Source organism: Ambystoma mexicanum, chromosome 12, assembly GCF_040938575.1.
Source record: "Ambystoma mexicanum isolate Mex_15411 chromosome 12, UKY_AmexF1_1, whole genome shotgun sequence".
NCBI classification, from domain to species: Eukaryota; Metazoa; Chordata; class Amphibia; order Caudata; family Ambystomatidae; genus Ambystoma; species Ambystoma mexicanum.
Genome location: NC_090936.1, coordinates 787,788,831 through 787,814,753, shown reverse-complemented (window position 1 = coordinate 787,814,753; position 25,923 = coordinate 787,788,831). Strand labels below are relative to the sequence as shown.

Sequence of the window (25,923 nt, the reverse complement as noted above, 5' to 3'; positions counted from 1 at the left end):
CTGTCCATCATGAAAAATGTCCTCTCTTCCAGAGTTGTGCAATGTAGTGATGTTTCTTCAGCCTTCTAAATATTGCACTGTGGTTAGCAGTGTAAAAAACTATCAGAGTGCTAAGGTAGGGATGTCTGCTGTGATTTTGAGGTTGGCCTGTTTGAAACTGGGACCCCTTTGGTGTATCTCGTGGGTCTAAAACCGACATGAGACTAATCTAGTTAGTTATTATACTCTACATGCTCCAAAATTTGGATGTATCCATAGCTTTCTAGAATTTTGGATGGATACAGTATGTTGCAGGCAGGACAAATGTTGGAGGTTTTTCAGAGAATAGAGCAGTGTTTTGCAATTGGCAGTCTTTGAAGCTTTTAGTATAACTTCTGAGTCTAAGGAGCAGTTGATTAATTTGTGAAAGTAGAAAGCTGGCATTTCTTTATTAATTCAACCAATTTTTGGAAGTCTGATTGTTGTTTCCAATTTACCTACATATAGGAGCTTTGATGAATTGATGTATGTTTAGTGCCTTGCTTCTGAAATGGTGGCTGATATGGTCATAGAGTTCTTCAGTAGGTGCTGCAGGACGCAGGGTTCATCATTGTATAAATGATTTGCTAAAGTTCTTTATCTGGATGAGGTGTATTATTGATTCATTCGAAAATAGTAACATTTCTTTCCTTTAAGGATTTCTGCTTTATAATGGCAGAACTGTCTTTGGTAGGGAACCTTGTCTGATGGATTGTAGTGTTCCCTTAATGCTCTTTCAAGAATTTGATTTATTTTGTTCCAGTGTTTGCAGGCGGTGTGTAAACCATCGTGTTGAAGTCTTTTTCTGAGTGTGATGCACTTTGATGGGGCAAAGTATATAGTACTGTACAGCCACAAACATTTCTGGTTGTAAGAATTCTGGTTCATTGGGGTTCATCTCAGTCTCTAACAAACGATTTCAAAGTTCCTTCAGGTTTAGAGTTGTCCAGCTTCTCATGGCACTGGTTGTTTGTCCAGGGAGTCCTTTTCTGAGTGTGATGCACTTTAATGGAGCAAACTGTATAGTACTGTAGAGCCACAAACATTTCTGATAGTAAGAGTTCTGGTTCATTGGGGTTCATCTTGGTCTCTTACAAAGGATTTCCAAGTTCCTTCAGGTTTAGAGTTGTCCAGCTTCTCCTGGCGCTTGTTGTTTGTCCAGTGAGTGTTGGGAGTTGACGCTTTGGCATATTGATAGTAAAAGGAATCATTAGTTATCGCTCCTTATTACCTGAATATGGGTTGGGGCAGGGTTATTAGGCCTGCTTCACAAAAATGTAATCCTGGGATTGGCCTACAGTGCCAGTTATTTGACAATTGGTTTGTGGCAAAAGCTAGCCACGGAGGAGCTCAAGCTTTGGGTGCTGATTCTATTTGCTCCTCAAACCAAATGTTGAAGTTCTGTGGACAAATAGATGCATTATATCCCTAGATGGGCAGCTTTGTCTGTAACGTTCTCACCTCTATCTACATCCCACAAAGTGCGATTTTCAAGCAGTTCTTCATAATATTTGATGACAGAGAGCTGTTGGACTACTTCAATTTAGCAATCCTGCCACTTATATTAACAAGGTTGCACTCTCAATCCTCTCATTTAATGGTAACAGATTGCACTGATTTCCTAATTGCATTCTTTCTCGGTATGCACATGTATCAATGTATGCAACTGTTGTTTATCTTTATTTTTTGACTCAGGATCTTCAGGTGTCATAGTGGCTTCATGACGGACATCAAATATATTATATTGGGGTGGAAGATGGTTTTATTTTTAACTTAATGTCCTTTGTTAAATCAGATTAATCTTTAATAGCATTTTGTCATAGTATGTAGATGCATGATATATTTCCTAAGCAAATTCGCTGTTGCATTGAAGTGTTCGAGATCTCTAATAGTGAGAACAGAAATATGTTTAGAACCTACCTTGGCATTGGCGTTAGTGGCTAGATCGAAAACATATGTTTGGATTTTCAGAATCATTCGGTGTACATTTCCAATTTAGTGTATTTGAAATGCTGGTAGAGAAAAATGATAAACCTTTGTTAAGGGCTGATTTTTCAGATGCTGGTAAAGATATACTTAAGAAGTTTTGAAATACCATCTCTTTTTCCCACTCAAAGAATTATGTCTGTGAGCAATTAGGCAATTGTGGCCAGGTGATTACTCTTCAGGAATGGGATCCTTATTACTGTCATCTCTTGCCTCATTTGCTCCTCTTTGCTGTCATTTTTATTATGTGGTTGCACCTTGATTTTTTAACATAGACGCTTGAAAAGACTATTTCTTTATGGGGGAGTATTTAGATTTCCCTCTTAAATGCAATGTTTCTTGACAGTTTCTTGATCGTGCCTGATGTCCCATGTTTGCAATTTTCCGATCTGCTGGATAAGTCTGCAACTGACATCCCAGAGACTAATGTGTGCTTCTAGGGCTTGTTGCAAAATGGAAAGCTTGTTACATTGTTTTGCTTACATACATATTCAATGGTCTAAGTAATTTTTGTTATCCTGACAGACCTTTCTTTGTTTTTTGTCAAGTTGTTTTAGGTAAAGATGGTCAAGAATCTGGTATGTTTTCATTAAATTGTGGTTTATGATTTTTGGTATGTTTAACATTTTAATCCGTTCATGTGGCAGGGTCATGACCCTGCTGGGTGGCAAAAAGAGAGATGAGTTGGGGACTCAGCCTTTGAGACACCTTAATGAGCCATGAATCTGGATACTGGTGCTGCCCTCTGCCTCAAAATGCCTCCTAGCCCTTTTTCCGGTCAGTCTGTTGTCTTTCCATTTCAGAACTCCAGCTTCCAGAGTGCACCTGGGCGACACTAAGACGATTGGGACCAGAGCCAGGAGAACAGCTAGGAAATGGAAGGAAATGTCCCTTCTAAAAAGAACTAAGACACAGAAAAACCGACCTGGCAGCCCCAGACTAACCTCAGTTGAATGGGGGGCCAGCAGAAAATGAGCTGGGAGTGAGGAGAGACTACAGGGGGACAGGAGAGAAAAGGCAAACCTTCCCAAACCGAATTGGCATCAAACCTCACTGACAGCTGAGAAAAGCCAGAGGGAGAGGAAGCAGCCTGAGCCCATGGCTGCTTCCACAACAAAGAAGATTTCCTAAAACATATTAGAGAAGAAGGAGGGACTTAGAGGGGTTTTTGAAACCTCTTGCTTGGGTAACCCAGCTGCTGGGGAAACAGCAGGCACAGATTGGTTCCTACTGGTAGGTGAGTGCAGAAGCCAATGAGAGGGGGAGACAGAACCAGTAGTACCTCAGTATAATAGGAGACATAAGAAACAGCAGAGTGTGGGTTGAGTGGGTGAGGTCAGGGGAGGCGGAGAGAGACCAAGACACCTGATGGAGGAAGGACAAGGCAAAAGGGCATGGATGTGGATTACTTAGGCAGTGTGCAAGGTAATGTAATTGTGAGGGAGAGTGGTACCAGGTTTTGAGAGAGGAGCATTGTATGAGAGACTGATTGTGAAGTTTAGGGCAGCAGTGAAAGATAGCGAGCGAGAAATGAAAGTGGAAGTGAGGGAGAGAATGTGTTTGGTGGGAGTGGGTGGAGGCAGTGCAAGACGGTAGTGAAAGTAGGTGAGGGAGGAATGAAGAACCAGGTCAGGTGGAGGTTGTAATAAGAGAGGCAGTGAGAATGTGCAAAGGCATGAATAGGGAAGTGGGGTGTAGATAGAGGTGAGGAGGGGTGTGTGGGCAGAGTAGTAGTAAAGCAGAAGGAGAGAGCAGTAGTCTGAAAAGGGGATAGTAGCAGTTGTGTAAAGAGGGGAGAGTAGTAGGGGAGTGGAGAAGGGAGAGTAGTGGTGAGTGGTGAGTAAGATCAGAAGTTGAAGGAAAGAAGAAGAGACAGAGTGGAACATTGAAGGGAAAGAGAAGGAAGAGTCAGGGAGTGTGAGGAGAGACAGTGGGTGGAGTAGAAGGAGGAGAGCAGTAGGAAATAATGGAGAGTGATAGAGAGACAGAGGGAGGCAGAGGGAGAGGAACATTGGAGTATGGACGGATAAGACCCAATGGGGCCTAAGTGTCTGGAAGTTACAACCCCTTATGTTATATAACACTGTAGAAATGATAGCAGGGGTGACTTTGATTGTTCCCAGAGGGATATTTAGATAGATAAGGCATTTGCCTTTAAGCCATCATGACAAGGTACGACAGAACCTTTGCCAGCAGAGGTTACAGATCATTAGAGACCATCCTGGGCTTGAGGGACACGTGGGCTACCGAGGTAGTGGCCCACACTACATGAGAGAAAGAAGGACAGCCCTTAGAAAGCACCCCCTTTCCAGCCCAGTTTCTTCCATTTGACCATCTGCCTGTCTTTATACTTTATACTAAATATATTCATGAAGAGAACCACTGATACACGTTACCCTGTGTTTCTATTTTTATTAGAACCCATGACTCTCCCTGGAGACTCTGAGAGTTAATAAGGCCATTTTACACACTCATTAAATTGTTGGGTTTGATTGTGTTACCATTTGTTTAAGAATGTCCACATCATTACCCTCAAATGTTGTAAAAATACAAATTCTTTATCCACAAGGGATTCTTCAAACTACACAATATTTTGTAAGGGGGATAATAATTGTTTCCACCTGCTAAAAGTATACTTTAATGATCCATTTGGATTTGTGCTATTGTAGTGGACAGAGGTCGGTCCCTGTAATGTTTCAAATAACATGTATCTGTATTTGTAGTTTGGTTCCATTTGATAATACATGTAAATTATGTGAATAGTTTGCTTTGTAATCTTGCTTGCTCAATAAAATTACTATTCATTCTGCAATAAACCCAAACCGAAGTCGTTTAGAAGAAGGTGCATTTCAGAAACCAATACCTCGGATTTGATGTACATATAATGTTATTCAGGGGTGTCATAGCAGGCTATGTTGAACCTTTTCTGCACAGGCTGGAAATGTACACATGAAAGCTTAATCAGAAAGATGTGAAACTTGCGAGGAGCCAGCCTGAGCATAACATTATGGTGAAATGTAACACAAGAAACTAAGTACCAGTGAAAAGGGTACCTATGGCCAAAAGGTGTTGCATTTAACTTTTTCATGTGTTTTTCTGCACGTCTGGAGGTGTTAAGCCTTTGGCTTGTTGATGATACCTTAAGCAAACCCTACGGCTTAAGACTTAACGGTGTGAAAAGCAAAGTTTGGGCTTTGCAGAAATTTTCTTAAGAATTTTGAACAGAGCACATCATGGCTCGGTCATATGTTATGCAATTGTACCCTGGTTTGGTACTGGGACAAATCACCACCACAGTAGTTTCAAAGCAGTGATTCCTTGTCCAGGGTGTATTGGGCCCCTCCTCAGGGTCGCCAGACTTTAGTCTGCAGAGAAGTATAGCAACGGGCAAGTTCAGTGGGAAAGTAGTTTGCAGATTTAGGAATGGATTTGGGCAGGACGCACTGCTTTTATTAGTATGCATGCATGTTCCTCCATTATATATGGACTATACTCAGGGTAGAGTTGACACAGAAGATTAGGTTTTAACATATCATATGCACACTGGGGTTCCAAGGCAGTTTTGGAGTATTCTAAAATAGAGATTGAGTAGTGCTGGGTGCATAAGGGGCTCACATGCATGGTTTAGCAATCCTGGTAGACATGTACACTTACAATACCTGCCATGTCTATCCATAGTTCGAAAGGTAAATTCCTGAATACAAAATTCTGAGGCTGCCAACTCAAGAGGTGTCTTAATCCAAGGGCAGCTGTGCAAGAGGTGAATATTGTTGGTAGCAAAAGGCAAGAGATTGGAATGGACTGAGTTAATATAGCATGTCCAACAAATTTATCACAAATAGGTATTTGCATTCCAACACATTTTAATCTTCTACCAGGCTGTCAGAGAAAATCGACTACATAAAAGTAAAAAGAGATGACATATTCAGTGAACTTCCTCCTTACACACTGCACCATACACCAGTAGAACCATTGACAAATATGTCTAACGATCTTTGTCCTATACAAACAAAAGCTAATAAACTGTGTGAAATATTTTTATTTCCACAATTGACTGCATAGGAACCATATTATATCTCTCAAATACACTTGTAAACAATAATGCACAAACAGCCTCAATGCAAAATCAGCATATGTTTATAGGCAAACTTCCTACTCAGCCCTGTGCAATATATATGCCCAGGATAATTGGTCTTTCACTTGTAAATCTGTAAATGGCATCCAGTGCTATAGATGCTGCCTGGGAAATGTAAAGATGTGACCAAACAAGAATTAAACACAAGCATGAACGATCAATGCTTCACATTATAGGACATTGAGATGACCACCCAATCCCCCACCTGTGCCACACAGAACATAGGTCAATGTGTCAGATCATCAACAATTAACATATTCAAAGTGCTGAAGTTCACTCAGCTCAGACAAGGTGAAACATGTTCTCAGCTGTGGCCCAACTCAGATTCAAAAGGGCTCTAAATAAATATCTTTTCACACAAACCTTCCAGGTCTTGAGAAGTTTCATCCTCAGTAGAGACAGTGATCTAGACCTCTTCCCCCTGTAGCTGTCTCTTCAACATGAGAAACATCTTTCAGAACGTCCTGCACATTTCACCTTGTTAACCTGCAGTGCCTTTCATAAGGATCTCCCTGCCCTCATGCCCTTTGGGTCAGTCTATTCTTTGATACTATATCCATATTATTAATCTAAGCACATGTAGGCACTTCATACATGCTTTATCCTACCATCCTTTCTCTTCTCTTGTTCTGCACTTGTATATCATTTTAATCTGTGTATCATTACTATGTTGTCTAACCAGGAATTTACTTACTTCAATAGATTTTTTCGCCATCTCTATTGTGTATATTGTTATTTGGGATGGTATAAAACCTCAATAAAATAAAAAAAAAACCTTTCATGCAATCTAAAGCCCTTGTGTATTTCTCTAGGCATGTCTATTGCTACAATATAGTGCAAAGGCTTTCAGAACACTGACACAAGGGGCTCATTACGGGTTTGCCGGTAACCCATCTTAACCTTACTGGTGCCTGATATCCCGGTGTTACCGGGATAATATGAGTGCTGACAACGGCGGTAAGTTCCCATTCCAATATAGTTAGGCTCCATAGAATGGGTTTGCTGCAATCACCGGCACTGGCACTGGTACCGGAGGACCAGAACCCCTACCAGCAAACTTGGGGTGTGCCGGTCCGGTAAAAACGGCAGAGTCGGTATTACCTGAATTTTTTCCAGGATTTTCACCGGACTGGCACACTCTTAATGAGCCACAATGTTGTTTCAAGGAATCTGGTACTATGCGAGGAAGAGTGCCACCAAGAATATAGGCTGGCAAGCTAGCAATCTAGACATAAATATGAGCACCTGTAATAAACACGCTGCATATTTAAAAACTGCCAAGCACCCAAAAAAAGTTTTTCTGGATGGAAATCCAGCTCTTGTATTTGTAGTTGTGGTTTTAAACTCTATTTGTATAATACAGCCTTGTTATGAATATTGGCCTAAGCCCATTCGCGTTGCACATAAAACCACGTTCGAAATTCTCTGATTTCTGATCAACTTCCCTGCCATTTTAAGAACTATCTGCCATTTTGATTTTAACTCTTGCTTTGTGTCCTAAAATGGTGGATTATGTTTTCAACTACAGCCGAGCCGAACAACCTTCGAGTTATGTCAACATTTAGGCTGACAGAGAGCAAACTGTTTGTTCTGTGCAAAGAAACCTTGTGACTCGTATGAACTGCAATCCAAGTGTTGTCTGCACTCACAAGCCTCATCCTCATATAAACAGCGGAACAATGTAGAGAAAACTCAAACCGTGTGCTTTGGTTGTAATATATTGGGGGTCATTACGACCCAGGCGTTAACCATGGCGCTATGAGCGCCATGGTTGACGCCGGTATTTTAACGATTGCGCCATGGTGGATGGCGGAATTACCGCCCCATTCCAAGGTTGGAGGGGCAGTAATTCCCCATTCACCATTGGCCCTTCCCCATTCACATTTTTGCCTCCATAGGGCTCAATGGGAATGGGGAAGGCAGTAATAACGGTACTGCAAATTGTGGTACCGTAATTACCTCCAAGGTCCCTTTGTGGGTCCAATCCTTAACGGCTGGTAAAAGCCAGCCATTAAGGTAGGGACCCACAAAGGGACCTCTTAATTAGGCGGTAAGGGGTTAACGGCGCCACAACCTTTTACGGTGCCGTTAACCCCTTACCGCCTGGGTCGTAATGAGGTCCATTGTGTTCTTTCTTCAAACTAGGCTTACTATGAATCGGGAACCCAATACTGTCATTGTATCTTCATGGACATGCAAACTTGTTAAATCGGTTGAAAAATATTGTAATATTTGTCATGTGAACTGGGCACGAACCCTAGCATGTAAATTATTAGTTTGGAGAGGGGCTGGACAATGATTGGAACATGTATAAAATAGCTTGCATTAAGATGTCCAGCACTCTCACCCCTCACTGTGTCTGCTGGTACACACTGCGTAGGTATTGGGAGCCAGATAGCTATTTGTTTGCTTTGAAAATAAAGATACTTGTATCTTTCGACCCGTGATTAGCGTATTTCATTTTGTGATACTAAGCCTCGATATTTCTTTGATCTGTCAGTGGCCTGGAGAAAACCTAGATAATTTTTAAAGAAACTACATCCACACATGTGTTGTCAGCACATCCAATTCACCAGTACAACTACTTAAGGAACTACTCCTTTGCTTCCATTGATGGAGCTTGGAGGCAAGTAGGAACAGTATTTTTGTTCCTTTAAAAAAAGGAGCTAGTGTTCTGCTTACTCTCTGAAGGGACCTGTTTTTTTCTGATGGCAGCTGTGACACACAATTCAGCCGCAGTCCTACCAATATTTGCACATAGATGTTGAGAATGAATGCATAGATTAGTATCAGGTTTACATCTAAAAACCTTAAAAGGTAAACAATCTTGGGTCATCATGTCTGGCAATCTCCCTATGGCCGCTCAGGTATCAGCGGTCTGCCAGACTGGGCATTTTCAGAAAAAGAAATTGAGAAAGATACTCCACTTGATTCCTGTTAAACTACAACCCCCACTCGTAGCCGCCATGATCTTGAGTAAGTTAGACTATTGTAACTCCCTGTAACTTGCCCAGCCAAAGGGACTGGTAGGATGTTTACAACGTCTTCAAAATATGGTGGCCCGGGTGGCAACAGGGACCCCCTACGGGGCTCATATTTCCCCCATATTGGGCTCCCTACACTGGCTCCCAGTAGCCTAGTGCATTCAATTCAAAACATTGCATATTGTTCACTGTGCTCTTGATGATCAAGGAGCTGAGTATCTGTGCACTAAGTTTGTAGGCTATGTCCCAAACCGCTCCCTGCGCTCTGCGGCTTCTGGCTTGCTCTGCATGCCTTCTTTTCGGCTTTCCGGGTGGGTGGCCGGGCATTCTCAATTGCGGCAGCGCAGCTGTGGAATGCCCTCCCACTATTGGTGAAACTATTATCTAATCATCTGATCTTCCGGAAAACATTTCTGTTTTGATTCAGCATCTCTTCTTTCCATGCCTTGTTCAATGGGTTTCTTCCCTCTCTAGCGTCATGATGCCTTCGGGCGACCACACAGTTTACATAATTCCATAACATAACATCCAACATGTAAATACACAAGGCGGCCCAGGTAGAGCAGCACATGCACTCGCACTCAGGCCCTCTCACACCCATGAGACCTCGGTGCATGATGAAGTGCACAATGAGCGTCTCGCATCACACTGTTGATGTTTTTTTTTTTATCGGCCGCCAAGTAAATGGATTTATCACAATTCCTCTACTTGGGTATAATGCATAGAACATGGGATCCTAAAAGATGCTTCATGGGAAAGCACAGGTTCACAAGTAACATGCACATTCAGCACCAACAGGGGGAGAGGTGCCCTTGCTTTGCAAAAGAAGTTCCAAGTGGTTCTAAATACCTTAAACGTGAATTGCTCATTGAAGACTGGATTAAGAGTCTTTCGGTGGACTTTTGTCTCATATTTCTTCTTCTTATCAGGAAGCAGGAACATTTTCACGTAGGGATCAGATGTGCCACCCATATCTAAAGCCGGCAGCTCCGCAGCCTGAATAATCCCCACCAGGAGCTGAAAGGAGAGGAAGACAGCAGAGCAGAATGTTAAGCAGACTTTTCCCAGCCAGGGGATCACATCACATCACAATAAACACTTTGATGGTCCCTTTATTTGCTTTTTATTTTTTAGAAAAAAGACATTTCTTGGCTGGTGTTATTACTTTTCTGAGAGATGTGAACTTAAGTAACTGTGCCATGTTTTTGTCACATAAACAATTATTGCGAGTGTGGACTCTCAGTGGATATGGAGAAGGTTTAGAACTGCTTGTTGATTATCATTAAACACAGGTCTAATTTCGTATATATAAAGCAAACATTCAATGGAACCAATGCAGTGCCTCCCTTGCCAAGACTTGATTGAAAACTTGTTATTGAATCACTGTGTATCCAAAAATCCATAAAGAAGTGACTTAATGGTACATATTTCAGCAAATAACTCTACGTTTCTCATGAAGAAGGGCACCCAAATACCACTTACGGATAGCACTTACATTTTCATATCTGGTGTACTTTTAAAAAAAATATATTTTTAATGAATATTATGTTTTTATAGGGTGCACCCCGAGAAGATTTTATGTAATTAGGTCCTGTGATGATGCATTAAATGTGTGTTTATGATGATATGTGATGATGATGCTTATACAATTTTTTTACTTTTTTGTATTTAGTATTACATGTTATGGTGCAAATGGTTTTTCTTAACCAAATCACCTAATACATTTTTTTTCAACTTACATTTTCAGGCCAGAAGGGGTAATGAGGTAGGACCAAGCTTAATTTGTATATGGCATTGCCGCAGCATGGTGAAACCGATGATTTGGAGGGTTTCCTAGACCAATGCTAGAGGTCATGGTTGATTTAAGACCTTAACAAGAATTTCTGAAAGAGCAATATCATTCTGAAATATTTGCTGTACTCTGAATAGGAAATGCTGCCAGAGCACTCACAAAGCATCCACTTAAACAGCAACACCATTCCTTAGACTAACAGAAATACATCTTACTCTATTGGTGAATTGTTTCAAACCCTGTCTGAACTTCACTTTCTTTCTGGAACACGTGCTGAAATATTTCATCACCTGGGAGATGGGATTAAGGAGATCAATTCAACATCAGGAACACAATCTCATCCAATCTAAAGGGAAACCCCTCAACCACTGACTAGAATGCTAGAAAATCGATATTCTTTGTTGACAACGCTCAAACTATCATAGGAATTGCAGCCGTCAAGCACATGTACTATCCAGGTGATAACTGCTGTTCCAGAATAGCCACACATTCTTCCTCCTCTTTAGCACCTCTAACTTCAGCCTTGAACATCTCCTCCTTCACAAAATGCTTTTTCGCGGCTGCCTCAAGGATCCTTGCATCACAGCACTACTGAAAATATACATGCCTCATTACCAGTTAAGCTGCCACAAATGTAAAAAAAAATATTTCAGACTAAATCAGGACAAGGACACAATCATTCAATTATCATCACACCTTGATTGTGTTTCACTGCTGAGAATGTCAGTAACTTTTCTGGTAGGTCAGACATACTTAGGCCTCTCTCTTAGAGATCCACCAGCAAAGGATTTTAATTTCTGGAAAGTTTAATGCCACACTCATGATATAAGTGGACCACTGCACAATGTTTGCTACAATTGCTCATAGCCTGCTTTTATGTAGGCTGTCATATTTTGTTAATGTACAATCTTATGCTGGTCAAGTGTCCACGTCCATGGTGCTTAACTGGTGTTCCCAAGTCATGCTTGAACCATTTAATGCCTCAGAAGTACTATCCGCCTGTGGGTTCTCTAGATCTTCTTCTTTTCAACCACCCCGAATCTAAGTGTATGTTAAATAGCGCAAACATATTTAACCCACAAGAGGTCGGATTTTTCATACCTATTCAGATAGATTGCAATTGTTCATCAACATCTGCAGGGTTCCCTGTTCTCACCTGTGATATTTCCACCCTAAACAAACACATTACGCAAGCAATGCCTGGGTGAATGCAGCTGGCTAATGGTTTGGGGTTGTTTGTTTGTCTGATAATTGTTTGCAGCGAGCTGTTCGAAATAAATCTGCTCGCATTGGAACAATTACCAGACAAAGAAACAACCCCAATCCCTGTTCAAATTCAACCAAAATGCACCGGCCTCCCCACTTGCCCTTCTTATCTGATTGCTCGCCTCTATGTCTCCTGCACCTCTGCAGTGTCAGATCCGTCCCTCTGACGTGGTTGGATCCAACGCCGCAGGCTTCCATTTTCTTGCTTTTCCTTTTTAAAATCTTTTTTTTCTAGTTCCCCGGAACCTCCAAGGCCAAAAATACCTAACATGGGGATCGGGGGACACCCCCGCAACCCCTGCTGTACATGTTTGGTATGTTTTATTACTGATTGACTGGTACTGGCCGAATTCAGTCAAATGTACCATTCAATCTATTATAAACAACCAATTAGGCTAATACTTGGCTAATACTTAACATTTTAAATACTGAGTTTTTTTAAAATTGACAATTAGTATATAAAGTTTATGACTAAAACAAGGTCCCATTGATAAACTAACGAATAACCTCCTCAGCTATGGGGAACATGTTTTAAATTATTGTCAAGCATGCTCTCAATATGGGAGTATATTTCAACTAGGAAGTTGACAGTTGCCATTATGTATAAATAATCTCTATGAAATATGCAATTAAGGATTGAGGTAAGTGAAACCTAATGATCATTACCTACAACAGAATATCTAGACTTCACCGGCCAGGTGAGCAGAGCAGACTGTGACAACACATGTACTATTTCATAATGGTTCCATGTAATAATGTCCCCTCAAAAATATCGCCATGCAAAAAAAATCACAGAAAAACTGCTGTTTTTTGCTGGGACATAATTACATAGAACATGCGGGGGAAACCCCTGAAACCCTTTTTTTTCTCAAAGGGAGCGGGAGGCACACCCGCAACACCCGCTCCCCCTGTCCCTATATATATGGTCACCTTATGATGTTGCCACAAAGTTTTCTCTGTGACATTATATACTGCAACCATATATATAGGAATATTATTACCTGATAACTTCATAACTACACTGCATTTAGAAACTCCCTAAATGGGCTAGGATTACTTTCAAAGCTGTTGGCTTAACTCACAACTTCATTTATATATCTGAATCCTCTACTAACTTGCACTCAATATTTGTTCTTCAAATAAAACCCTTGTTATATTATTTTCATTCAAAAGATTCACAAAAGCAATTAACTGTTTCATTCTCCTGGGTGCCAAAGCCTGACATTTACTCCCACATTTCATCAAATCAATGCAGGTGCATCAATAGCCAACCAGCTTGGTTTGCCAGTCAGGTCCTAGGGCTGAGACCCGGATGGAGTCTGGTTACCTGCATGGTGTGCCGTGGGCCCATCAGGTAACCCACAAACTCTGAAGCCCAAACACATATGACTTTGTGATCTTTCAGGCCAAGTTGTACCCCTGTAGGTACCTCTTCACACTTTCTCTCAAGTGTGGGAATAACTCAGCAGGGCTAATGTAAACCCCTTTCTACATTTTGGAAACCCAGCATCTGGCTGGAGCCTGCTAAAAAGAACTGTGGCCCATATTTGCAAAAATGTTTTTAACCTGGCAACCAAACAGATTGGTTCTATTTCAGTAGCCATTTGGGTTGTCCCTTGTAGGCCCCCAGACCAAAGTCCACCCAGAAGTGGGTGTACAGACCTGAACTAGCTAGCAAATGAAATGGCTAAAACTACCAAAATGGCCATTGGCCCTGGAGCTAGGCCCAGTGGCCAATTTGCCCATATTGACGGTCCACAGACCACTGGCCATGCCTGTGGCCTGCAGCACTGGGCCCCAATATGGCATCCTATGTAGCCATTAAGCATCGCGAGCAATCCAGCCCATTGGCAGCTTTACCCTCATTGTGGTCTGCTGGGCATGAATAGTGGTCACTTTGTGTGGACATTGCATTAGGCTATGTCTATGTACCTCCAAGCCACCAGGAGTGTCCACTGGGTCCCATTGCGGGCAAACTCCATTGTCTACGTTCCACCATTGTGGGTCCTTCACTCACTGTGCATGTCCCTGTTGGGACCATAGACTGCTACTAGCCCTTGGACCCATCAATCAGGCTTGTTGTTGCGGCACAAAACAGGCTTTTTGGCACTTTTGTAGGGGAGATATTGCACCATTGTTTGAACCCTGATCTTGCCATACATCATGAGGTGACGAAGAGGTCTGCAATATGTCCCTATTAAAAGATAGGGTTTTCAGAATGGGGGCCACAGGAACAAGCGAAAGTCAACAAATAACAATGTTGGCCATTTGAGAAATGTTTACAGAACTCAACCCAATATTTTTCAGCTAGGCAAACTTGTTGATCCTCACTAAAATTTGGAGGAGGCTTTTTACAAAAACCATTGCCCCAACAAGGGCTATAAAAAGTTCCTCTATGATTGAAGATTGCTTAGAGTTATCTCAGGAACAGCAAATGTGTTTTGGGGAATGTTTGGCACTTTTAGCCATTTTAAAAAAAAAATGGCTGGTCATGTATGCACCAAACCATAGAAGAATTTTGTGCCAGACCAGATTTGAAGTCCAGTGTTTTGGTCTGCAGACGAAAGCATCATTTATCTCAATGAAAAAAATTGGAAAAACATAGGTTTTGTTATAATCAGTAACACGTATCACATCCTTTGATGAAATTGCACATTTAATTTAGAAAGTTGTGTCAAGATTCATTGAAATGTGCAAAAGTTATTAACGGGAATCCAACTAAACCATGACTACACTGTTGCTATTTCTATCTCTTTATTATATGTATATATGGTTTTGTTAACAAATGTACATGCCAAGAAAAAAGGTCTGTGCTTGAGTTGTACATAGCGAAATCCAGATCCAGTTGGGCTGTCAGGATTTCGACAATAAAAGAAACTGTAAGAAACAGTGGAATAATGTTATTGATGATGAGACTCTCAATGAATATAGGATGATGAGTGAAGCAAAATACCATTGTGTTTTTAGAGTTTGTATGCATTAAAAACAATATAACTTCGGTCCCCCTGGACAAATCCTCACCAAACATTTCAGAAAAAGTATATGGCCCACTCTGAATTTTATTGCAAAGTTTGGTAAGGTTTGGTCAAGGGGAGGAAAAGTCTTTTTTTCCCATACACTGAACGGAGAAAAACTTTGCTCACGCCTACAACCCAAACCGCTGGATGGATTTTCACCAAAACTGCGGACGGGACTCTGATTGGCTTAAAGGGCATCGTGGTGTCCGCAGACGTCAGATGCGCCGGCTGATTGGATGGCGAAAAGCGTGAAGTGCGTCAGATTTTTGGAAACGCACGCCATCTTGGATTCGCGGACAGCGGCCGGTGTCTGCGGACATCGCGGTAAAAACATATTATCAAACACAACATTGCACTTGTCAAACATATCAAATAATCTCTGGGGAGGTGAGAGGTGATGAAGATGGGATGGGATATGGCTGCAGGAAGCCAAAAAATGGGCGCTTTTTTCGCCGCAATGTTTGCGAACAGTTCTGTGAAATTCGCAGACCCCTCTGCATTACAGGGTCGGTGAAAAGCAGTTCTTGGATGGCTTATAACTTTGGTGCCACTTAATTGAACTGCATGACATTTTGGCACTTATATTCTTGACCTCATTCCGAATGAGTCTGCAGAGTTTGGTGAGATTATGTCATGAGGGGGCAAAATTAGAGGGGGCTCCCAAAATAATATAAAGGCTTATAAATGAGGTGCCATTTGACAAATCTATACTTAAGTTGGGGAACTGATAATAGATCTAGGTATAAATGCTTTTGCAAAGTTTGGTGGGATTTTGTAAAGAGGGGGCAAAATTAGAGGGGGGTCACACATTATTTTAAAGGCTTATAAATGTGGTGCCATTTGATGAATCTACACAAAGGTTTATAAATAGATTATAGACCCAGATTTAAATGTTTTTGCAAGGTTTGGTGGGACTCTGTCAAGAGGCAGCATAATTATAGGGGGGATCCCAAAATATTGTAAAGGCTTATAAATATTGTGCAATTTCACAAATCTGCACAAAAGTTTGCAAAAGATGTTAGATCTAGATATACATGTTTTCATAAAGTCTATGTGGATTTTTTCAATTGGGGGCTAGGTTATATGACTATTGTATGTGCATACATTTGGCAATTTTTAAAAAAATAAAATGTGTGGATTTCCAGCAAACTTGTGGAAGGAGCATTGGCAAGGATCTGAAAGCTTGGCTTTGCAAATGTGCCCGTGTTTTATTTTTGAACGTGTCATAATGTAGGTACAAAAAATAGTGTTATACCTTTTTGGTGACTGAGGTATAGCCGGTAGCCATGGGCAGTGGCCAGATTGTCCGGGTCATGGAATAAGGTCATGATCGGACAATCTACTACTGGCCTAGACCACGAGGGGCAACACATGGGGTTAACGTGGCCATGTCCACCTGGGACAGGCTTTGTAGTAAAGTTTTTCAAAATTGGGATAGGTTTGAAAGGGAAGAAAAATGTGCTCATAGTAATGTGGTCATAGGGTTTTCTCTTCACCTTCTACTGGCTGCCATGGAAAGTGAAGAGGGGCCCTGTATGGAACCCCACCTTCCCTTTCCATGGTGGTCTTGGAAAATCCTTATTTGGCACCCCGGGTTCCTGCTTTGGGAACCTAGGGTGCTAATGGCCTTCATCCCTCATTACAGGGGCTTGAATGGGGGGATAATGGTATTTGTGATATCATCTTTGATGTCCTAGGTGGTTAGTCTTAGCAGTGCACGGTGGTGGCGCGAGTTATGGTTGCAAGTTTACCATAACTGGCGAATTTCAGGGGTTTTTCGATTTACTTGTAACCATAACATCCTTTTAACAATGTTTTTTCAATGAATTTCATAGGTTTTTAGTAGCGCAACTTTGTCCCTTTAACAAAGTGTTTAATTGAATATGGATATATATATAGCACGAAAGCACGAAACCTAGATCGAACAGCATTGCTCTCCACCAATCGAACATCTGAAAAGATTCTGGAACCTGACGATGTAAGATTAATACTCACATATGGCTCACACGCTAAGACAACAAGGAGAATACTACACAAACATTGGCATGTCTTAAAGACAGATGAAGTCCTATTTCCATTCATGGGGGAACGAGTCAACATAACTTATAGAAAATCTATCTCCATCAAAGCCACATTAGTCAACAGCTTTATGTCCCCAAAGACAGGAACCAATGCTAGATCCACGTGGCTGAATAAAAAGAACACTGGCTTCTCCAAATGCACCAAGTGCAAAGCATGCCAATTTGCTCTGAATAAAACAAACTTTGCACATCCAATATTAGGCCATAATATTGAGGTGAAAACCAAAATAACATGTAATACAGAATTTGTTGTATATGTACTGCTTTGTTCATGCAATCTGTGGTATGTGGGAAGCACTATTGGCAAACTGAAATTGAGAATACTGCAGCACACGCGGGCCATAAAAAACATAGCTGCTTCCTACCCCATGGCAGTACACTTTAGAGATCAACATCAGAGCAAATTGGACAGTTTTAGATTTTTTGGAGTACACCATATTAAGCTTAATCCACGTGGAGGGAACCGCGAGCTGGAATTACGTCAGATGGAGACACGATTTTCTTAGATTTCCAAACCAAGAAACCAGGAGGACATAAATTGGATGAAGAACTGTATACATTCCTTGGAACATACATTTTGTCCTCTGCCTTAGTCTCGACAGTCTCTTGAAGTTAGCAATATAAGAAAATACCCTTTGCTGAAATTTGATAGTTGAGCTTGTTTTAACTTTTTCTATTTTTTATGTGTGTTAACTTTCTATGTAACAGTGAGAACTGCACAGCCTTTAGTCCTGATTCAAACCACCTTCTCCCCATTTTCTTTATGTGCTCTTATTTATATTGCCCAAACCCTGGTTTTATATTGTATATTTAATACTGGCCGCAAGTACTATTGGATGTTTACAGCACTTAGCACTTTAGTATCTTTTCTACCTCGCTATCACAGAAGATAATCATAATTTCCAAGTGAATATTTACAAAATCCAATTGATAATTTGTGAGGAACAAAGTTCAAGATATCAACAAAGCACTTTGCACTATGCACTTTAGGTTTTTAAAGGTGAATTGATTGAGAGTCATGTTTACAGCACTATGCACTTTATAATCTTGAACCTGAAAAAAATCTAAGGATCGGAATGCTATGTCTCCTCACACATATACAGTTGGCAAATAGGAAATTTATTGGTGACAGTGTCAAATTATTTTTTATCATTTTTTTAAGCCAGTATTGAATTGTAAATCCAGGCCTTGATTGGGGAAAAAATGTGTAAGTGCACAGTGAGCAGGCTTTGGCTCTGGCCGCATGCATTCAACATAGAATGTCTATGGGACATTGTAAGAGTTGAAAGAAAAAAGGGACAAAATGTGCTGGGGCAGAATCATAGAGATTGAGCCCTTCTGTATATAAAAGCATGGTGCAGTTTTCTGTTGTTTTATATGTGAACAAGCAACGGGAGCGTTGCGAAACGCGCCGTAGGTTGCAATGCCTTCAATAAAGCTGGATATGGCACAAGAACTTTGGCGAATGATGGATTGATTTATTTTTTGGAGATTTATGCTGGCGTCCTGACGGCTTTGAGTGCTGTCCCTGTGTGGAAAAGTGCATTTACTTCTCCTTGTTCTTCAAAATATATATGTACATATATATATATATATTTTTTAAGGAATATTCAAGCAATAGTTGCAGGGACATTAAGGTGAGAACTTAATGCAACAAAACCCCTGAAATTCAGCTAAAGTCACTTAAGCTATAAGCCCTGAGCGGGGGGGCGGTACCACTCCATGTAATGCCCTGGGGCCCATAGTAGCGGAGAGGTAATGCCCCCCCGTGAAGGTTTTATTGCTATTAGTACCCAGGCCATTAAGACCGGCGTACTAATAGCAGTTTTTTTCAGTTCCGAAATGCTCTGCCGTTTTGGAACAGAAAAAAAAAATGTTACAAAAATGGCCACTGGGCAAGGGAAAACAAAGTCTGCTTTCCCTTTCCATGGCGGCCATTGAACAAAGTAGAAAAAAATTAAACAATACAATTGCCGCCATTGACACGGAAAAGGGCCTACACGTAGACCCTTCTCTCTTTCCATGGCGCCCATTAAAAAAAAGTTTACAAAAATAATACCAGCCATGGAAAGGAGAGAAGGGACTACGTGTAGGCCCTTTTCTGTATCAATGGCGGCAATTCTTTTGTTTACTTTTTTCTATTTTGTTCAATGTCCACAGACACTAACGGTCCCCTATTTTGCAACACTCATCGGTCACTAGCCGTGGCCTTCAGGAAAACAAAATCCCAATGCAAAACAAGTGTGTGTGGTCTTGTGGATAAACATCTGTACTGGGAACATGACAACCTGAGGAAATTATAGTAGTCAAATACTTGAGCAAGCTTGCCAACCTCAAACAAACATAAGGGCTTGTGTCTGTTGCCTGAAAGAAAGTTAAACTGTCCACCCACATGTGTCCTTTAATTGTGCCCTGAAAAGCAGCCACAATCAGGGGAAAATAACTTCACCAGTGTCCAGGATTGTAACCTCTCTTGCCACAACCTGAGTAAAAACTCACAACTTACTTGCCCTCTTATAATTTCTCCTCCTTGCCTACATGTTTGGCTTCCAACAATACTTTATAAATATAACTTGAAAAGTACACATACCATAGTGTCATTCAAACATATAAATTGTTATAGGACTATATTAAGCAAAGGTGTACAATTGTGGAATTATTGTATGTATATGTTTATTTATTTATTCATTTATTTATTTATTTATTTATTTATGTAACATCAAAGCCCACAGGCATCAGGGCGCACAATTAGACTCAAGATAGAACATGAAACAAAGGACACAACATACAACAAATACCCAATCAGCGTCATGATCATCAACTAGTGAAAAAGAGCAGCGGGTCCATCATTCCTACAAATAACATAAACATCAATCCAGAATCTCAGCTTAGTGTGGGATGAGATAGTCAGCAGGTTTTTATATTGGTGAAAAAACAGTGGAAAATTACTTTGGCTGCAATACAGTTTGTGTTATTCATAGAACACCAGTTGTTAGCATACACCCTACGAAGGCCTCTCAAGTCCTGAATTATAATACAACGTTGGCCCACTCTTCGATCTAACCAGGCCAAAACTTTGTTTTTGAGCGCTTCACTTGATTCCTGGTTCCTTGGGCTTCTCAACGTTGGTGAGTATATTATTCTGAGGGTTCATAATAAACCGCCTTAGTCTTGGATCAACAATCTTTGGTCTGTGGGATTTTCTTATCCGAATATCCTTTAAAGATGTAGATTCTGATGTAATATTAGTCCTTGTCCCGAATCCAACATTTTTTGTACAGGTGATTAAGTCACACCCCTGCAGGTTGTTGCCAATGTTCTGTGGAAGGGCTTGGCTTGTTTTGCCTGCTGTAACCCAATATCCATAATTTATCTAATAGGCCTTTCAATACCAGCGATTTCATCTAAATTTGATTGGCAATACTGGATAACCTTTTCACAGATCTGATTTATTTGGCAGGACTGATCCATACACAAAGTGTGTACCAGGTTAACCCTAGTGCTCAGTGACTCAACCCAGCAACATAATCCTGGTACATTTGTGCATGAATTGAGATTGCAGATGATGAGTTCCTTAATATTCTGCCATCTCCCTGCATTAGGTGGTTCATCATCCATCCCCTTTTGAACAGTAAGGATTGCCACCAGGTCTCAGAAATAACATCACCCATCTTTTTAGTGGGAGATTACATTGCCAGTACCAAGGCAGGCACTAAGCCATCAGGACTGTCAATTCCATTTCCTGTTGAAGCTTCCCCAACAACACATGAATGATCCTCGTGAGAAGAGGTTACCTCCTTCATCAACTTCATCTGAGTAGTGGCAGGACCTGGGTCAGCCTCACCTAGTCCTGAAGTCGAAGTCTCCTCCTAGCACTGAGTGCTAAGACCTCAGTCAGCTTCTACTCCCACAAGAAGCTGGGGACTCGATGAGTGTGCTAAGCGTCATAGGAACATGTACATCTTGCAATGATTCATTTCTAATCCCTAAACTATAGGTTTGTGGCCGAGGTGAGAGATCATAAATTGGTTTAAACAACTTAATGTGGGCATACGCTCTGGTGACTGGCATTTTTACAATTCAAAATCCATACAAGTCTGAGACAACACCAATCAAATACTGTGCCCCCCACCTGTATCAATGCGATTGAAAGGAAATGGGAAGGAATCTCGAAGTAGGGGGTCATAAATGCACAAAGGGCTTGCCTGGATAAAAACAGCTACAGCCCCTCTATCCCAAAACGCTGTACAGGACATGTCAGTGTTGCTGCCTTCCTGCAACCTATTCACCTTGCATACAAAGGGCACCTAGATCTTCGGGCATAATGCCCTGGAAATAAAACGTGCCCGCAGTACAGACTGCAGGAGGCGTCTAGCAGTTTCGTCTAGAGACTGCAGAAGGCGAGCTTTAACAGCCTGGTACACCAAGAAAGCCTGACTTGGCCAAAGGCACTCTCGGGGGTAGTCCCGACATCAGTCCAGTCCAGTTTGCAGATAGTGGCTGCGTAGATGAAAGCTGCGTGGCCATAGCAGCAAACATGCAAAAAGAAAGGACCTTGCAGGGGGCTTGCATCTGGCTTCAAGACACACCACCGATGCAACATGGCCTGATGGGGGCTGGCCCCTTCCTAGCTTTGAAGATAAGCAGGAGCAGTCCCAGTTACTGCATGGATGGGAGTCCTGGATGTCTATTTCCAGTACAGGAACTGCAGAGAGACGCAGCTTTGAGTAGTTTTATAGCTGCGAATATTGGAAAAATGGCCGGAAATGAATGCTTTTTGCCCCCAGTCACTCACCAAGTGCCCCCCTCAACTGTGCCAGCTCCATTCACTCATAGATGGCCTCCTCACCTTCCTTGCCCTCTCCCACCCCCCCACAACACACAGTGTTTCTGTGACACGGTTTGCTTTGACATGTCGGCTATTCGCAGCTATAGCCAGGTTACAGAAAAAGTTTGTTTTCCAAACTCAGTCCCAAGAGCCCCTCCAGCTCCCAAATTTCACTTGATGTCCTCTTGCCACCCTCCACCTCTAGCCTGATGGCTGCCACCCTATAATTATATATTCTTGTATCTATATATTCATTAAAAAAACATTGTTAAAGGGAAGTTATGGTTGCAGCGCAACATCGATAAAACCTAAGAAATGTATCGGTTATGGTGAGCTACGCAACCATAACTCGTGCCCCCACCATGTACTGCTCAGCTTAACACCAAGGACATCAAAGATGACATTACAATTTGCAACATTGATGACAACATTGATGACATCAGATATCATCGGAAGTTGTTTTTCTTTAGTGATAGTAGGCAAGCGTGCAGCGGGCATCTGTAAAATGCTGCAGATGCTTGCCTTTCAAACAGTACAATTGATAGACCTTATTTATAATGGGTATCACAATCCACAATCTAAAATATAGCTAAACGCATTTTAGCTTTATTTTCTTTTATGTACATATCGTCCTTCTAGTATGAGAGCTTTTAACAGTTGTGTTTTGAGTTTTTAAATCTTATTGTATGTATCTCTTTCAGCTAAAAATGGTCATAATGTTAGGTTTTGCCTGTAAGTCTGCTCGCTCAGATTACTTGACACCGAGGTCAGAACTCTAGATGGTTAAAACCCGCTTTTTTAAATGCATATTATCTGAAGCATGCTCGAGAAAATGTGAGCTTTCTGCCAAGGAATATAATCGTATTCCATAGGAGACAGCATGCACTTAAGCTCTAATTAACTGATCACATGCTCCAGTGGACGTGTGATTCCTTTCTCTCCCCTCTATAATTACCTGAACAATTATGAAAAAGGCAGGGTGCCCTCAACACAAACGGAGTCCAGTCAGATATTTATAGAACTACCACACATTTGGCATAATTTCATTCACTAATGAGAACAGCAGCAGTTTGGGCACAATCATTCACGTGAAAAGGCCAATAGAAAGCACCAGGCCATACGACTGTTAAACACATCAACTGCTACTTATATGCAAGAACGGCAAATTGTCCATGTTTGAGACTCCCTGAAGAATTACCAAAATGTACCGTTTTTTAACATATTATTCAGTTCTTTCGTTATGTGGGGTTGCCATCCCTATGCCCTGCTTTTCCATGATGCCTTCCCACTCCGATTCCTTTCCGCCTTTTTGCCACTCTTTTTTCCTTCATTATGATATGACATGATATGATTGGTTATTTATAACTCACTTTACTCAGAGGTTTTAAAGTGCGGACCTTGGGATCGAGGCTGTGTTGCTCTGTACCGTCATGTTTCAAGACAAGCACGTTGCCCCTGAGCTATCCTCCCGAGACTTTTCCCAACTTTCCTTTCCCTTTGATACAGACATGTATATATGGTCTGCATGGACATTCCCCATACAGGGGTTGAAGATTAAAGTTCTCATTCTTACTTTGGAATGTATGACTGCAAGCCAAACTGCTGTCACCTTCATTTCCATGTAAATACATTCACTGGTATTGTGTGGCCTCAGGCAGCTTCTGTCGTGAGGGGGTATCGAGACCCCATGTCCTGTGGGGCCCACTTCAGGTATGTACTTTGACTTCTGAAATAAAGTATTTCAGTTCCAGACTGATTGCAGCATGAGATGGAGCCACTCAGTCTCGACTGCACACGTAAGGAGTGTGGGAGCTAGAGGCCTTCTGGGCAACGGATTCAGGAAACAGGTAAGAAAAAAATCTCATTTCTAAGTGTGTGCACAAGGGTGTACCTTGTTTATTTCATGTTATTTTCTGATGAATAATTGTATGTATGCATGCGTTCATGCACAGGTGTGTGCTATTACAGCATGTTTTATCGGCATCTATGATAAAGCAAGCTTGATATGTGTTATTACTTGTCTACACTGGCATTTTAGTGCAGCCAATACAGACTGGCATTTTAGTGCAGCCAGTCTAGCCATTTCATACTGTAGCATGATATTTTTTACTGTCATCTATACTAAAGAAAGCAATGTAAGTGGTATAACATGGCTAGACTGGCATTTTGCTGCAGCAAGTCAAGCTATTTTTTACTAGGCATCAAGGTAAAGCAAACATCAGTGTTATTACATGTCCAGACTAGCCTACATTGTGCAGCATCTTTGGGCATGTTTTCCTATTGTGGCAAGACATTTTTAATGGCAAAGCCAACAGTAATATGTTCTTGCATGGGGATACTTCCATGTATTCGTTTATTATTTAATTGGATTTTTGGTTTAAAAAGTAAACCTTACACAAGTCACAAAATGTATGAAGTTATATTAAAAAAGAAGAAAAGAGAGAAGAAAAAAAACACACACACCCGGGGATTGAAACCTGCGGCAATGGTATGTGTTTTAATTTGATGTATTCAATTATATGATTTGACATATTTGATTACATTTGCTGCACTGAACTAAATACTTGAATGTTTATGTTATGGTTATATTTTAATACAAATAACCGGTGAATATTATGAACTCAAATATTACAAATTCAATTATTTTTGTTCATGAATATATATATATATATATATATATATATATATATATATATATATATATATATATATTTATATATATATATATATATATGATTATTGGGTACTATCGTCACTATCATTATTTTGGTTTATTTATTTTTCATAAAGTTGTTGATTTATATATTATTTATAAGTGATAGTGAGAGCGCCAAGAGCCCTGATGACGGACAATGTCCGAAATGCATTGGCATAACACACAAACGGGCGCTAAATGATTCCATGATGTCAAAGCCTCAGTAATAAAACAGACGATAGTAATCTTCATGATTTTAATAATTGAGTACAGAGTGATGATTTTGGAATGAATCAATAAAATCACATTGCAACAGAACTGAAGCAACTCTGTTTGGAGAGCGAGGGGTAGCACACCTAGCACCAGATTGAATTCTGACTCCTTTCTGTTTTGTTCACTTTTATCCTGTGCCAGGGTTTTAAGGTGTGCCCCAAATATCAAATCTACACTAATTCAATTTAAGAAGAAAGTTCAAAGGATTTAGCAGTGCCCACTTTATCCAATTCAGTCATTCACTTGTCAAATCATTGTTTCTGCATGACTGGTTGGCCCCTTCCTGTCACTGTCATTGAAGAGATAACCAGTATGAGGGGGAGCAAAGGATGTACATCTTTCATTGATGATGAACCTATACACTAACACACACCCAACACAAGTAACACAAGCTTACAACAACAAACCTGGACATTGGACCTTACCCATACGGATACAACAAGCCAGTGCGCACAACCTGACATACCATCCAATCTACACATAAAACACACAGACACACTCCTACATAACCAACAGTCACGCAGAAATAAACCAGGCATTGGACCTTAATACAATAAGCTAGTGCACGCAACCAACCATCTGCAAGCCAACATACAGACATGTCCGTTTCTACTGGTTCTGGACCTATCCTATTACTCATCCCTCACTAACCAACCCTGTCCTCTTACTTGCAGAGCCACGTGAGTGCCTGGAGACTGCCATTCGGTGGTAGTGGTGTGCGGTATTAATCAACATAACAACATAATATTTGGTGGATCTGCTGAATTAACTTTTCCCCCACAATTTCCAAACTTTTTGTCCTACTTATGTGAAGCAACGGATTCTGCAAGGAGAAAAAAAAAAACGTT

At 41.0% G+C, this 25,923-nt stretch overlaps 1 protein-coding gene across 3 annotated transcripts in view; it reads right to left on the bottom strand.

Annotated features, from left to right (window-relative positions):
- Window positions 1–25,923, bottom strand: part of SYT1 (synaptotagmin 1) — a 1,490,427-nt gene that overhangs the window by 683,086 nt on the left and 781,418 nt on the right. For all 3 annotated transcript variants that reach the window (XM_069629284.1, XM_069629282.1, XM_069629283.1), the window contains exon 5: window positions 9,973–10,140. In XM_069629284.1, coding sequence (XP_069485385.1) covers window positions 9,973–10,140 — 168 coding nt within the window. The remainder of the gene's footprint in view (window positions 1–9,972; window positions 10,141–25,923) is intronic.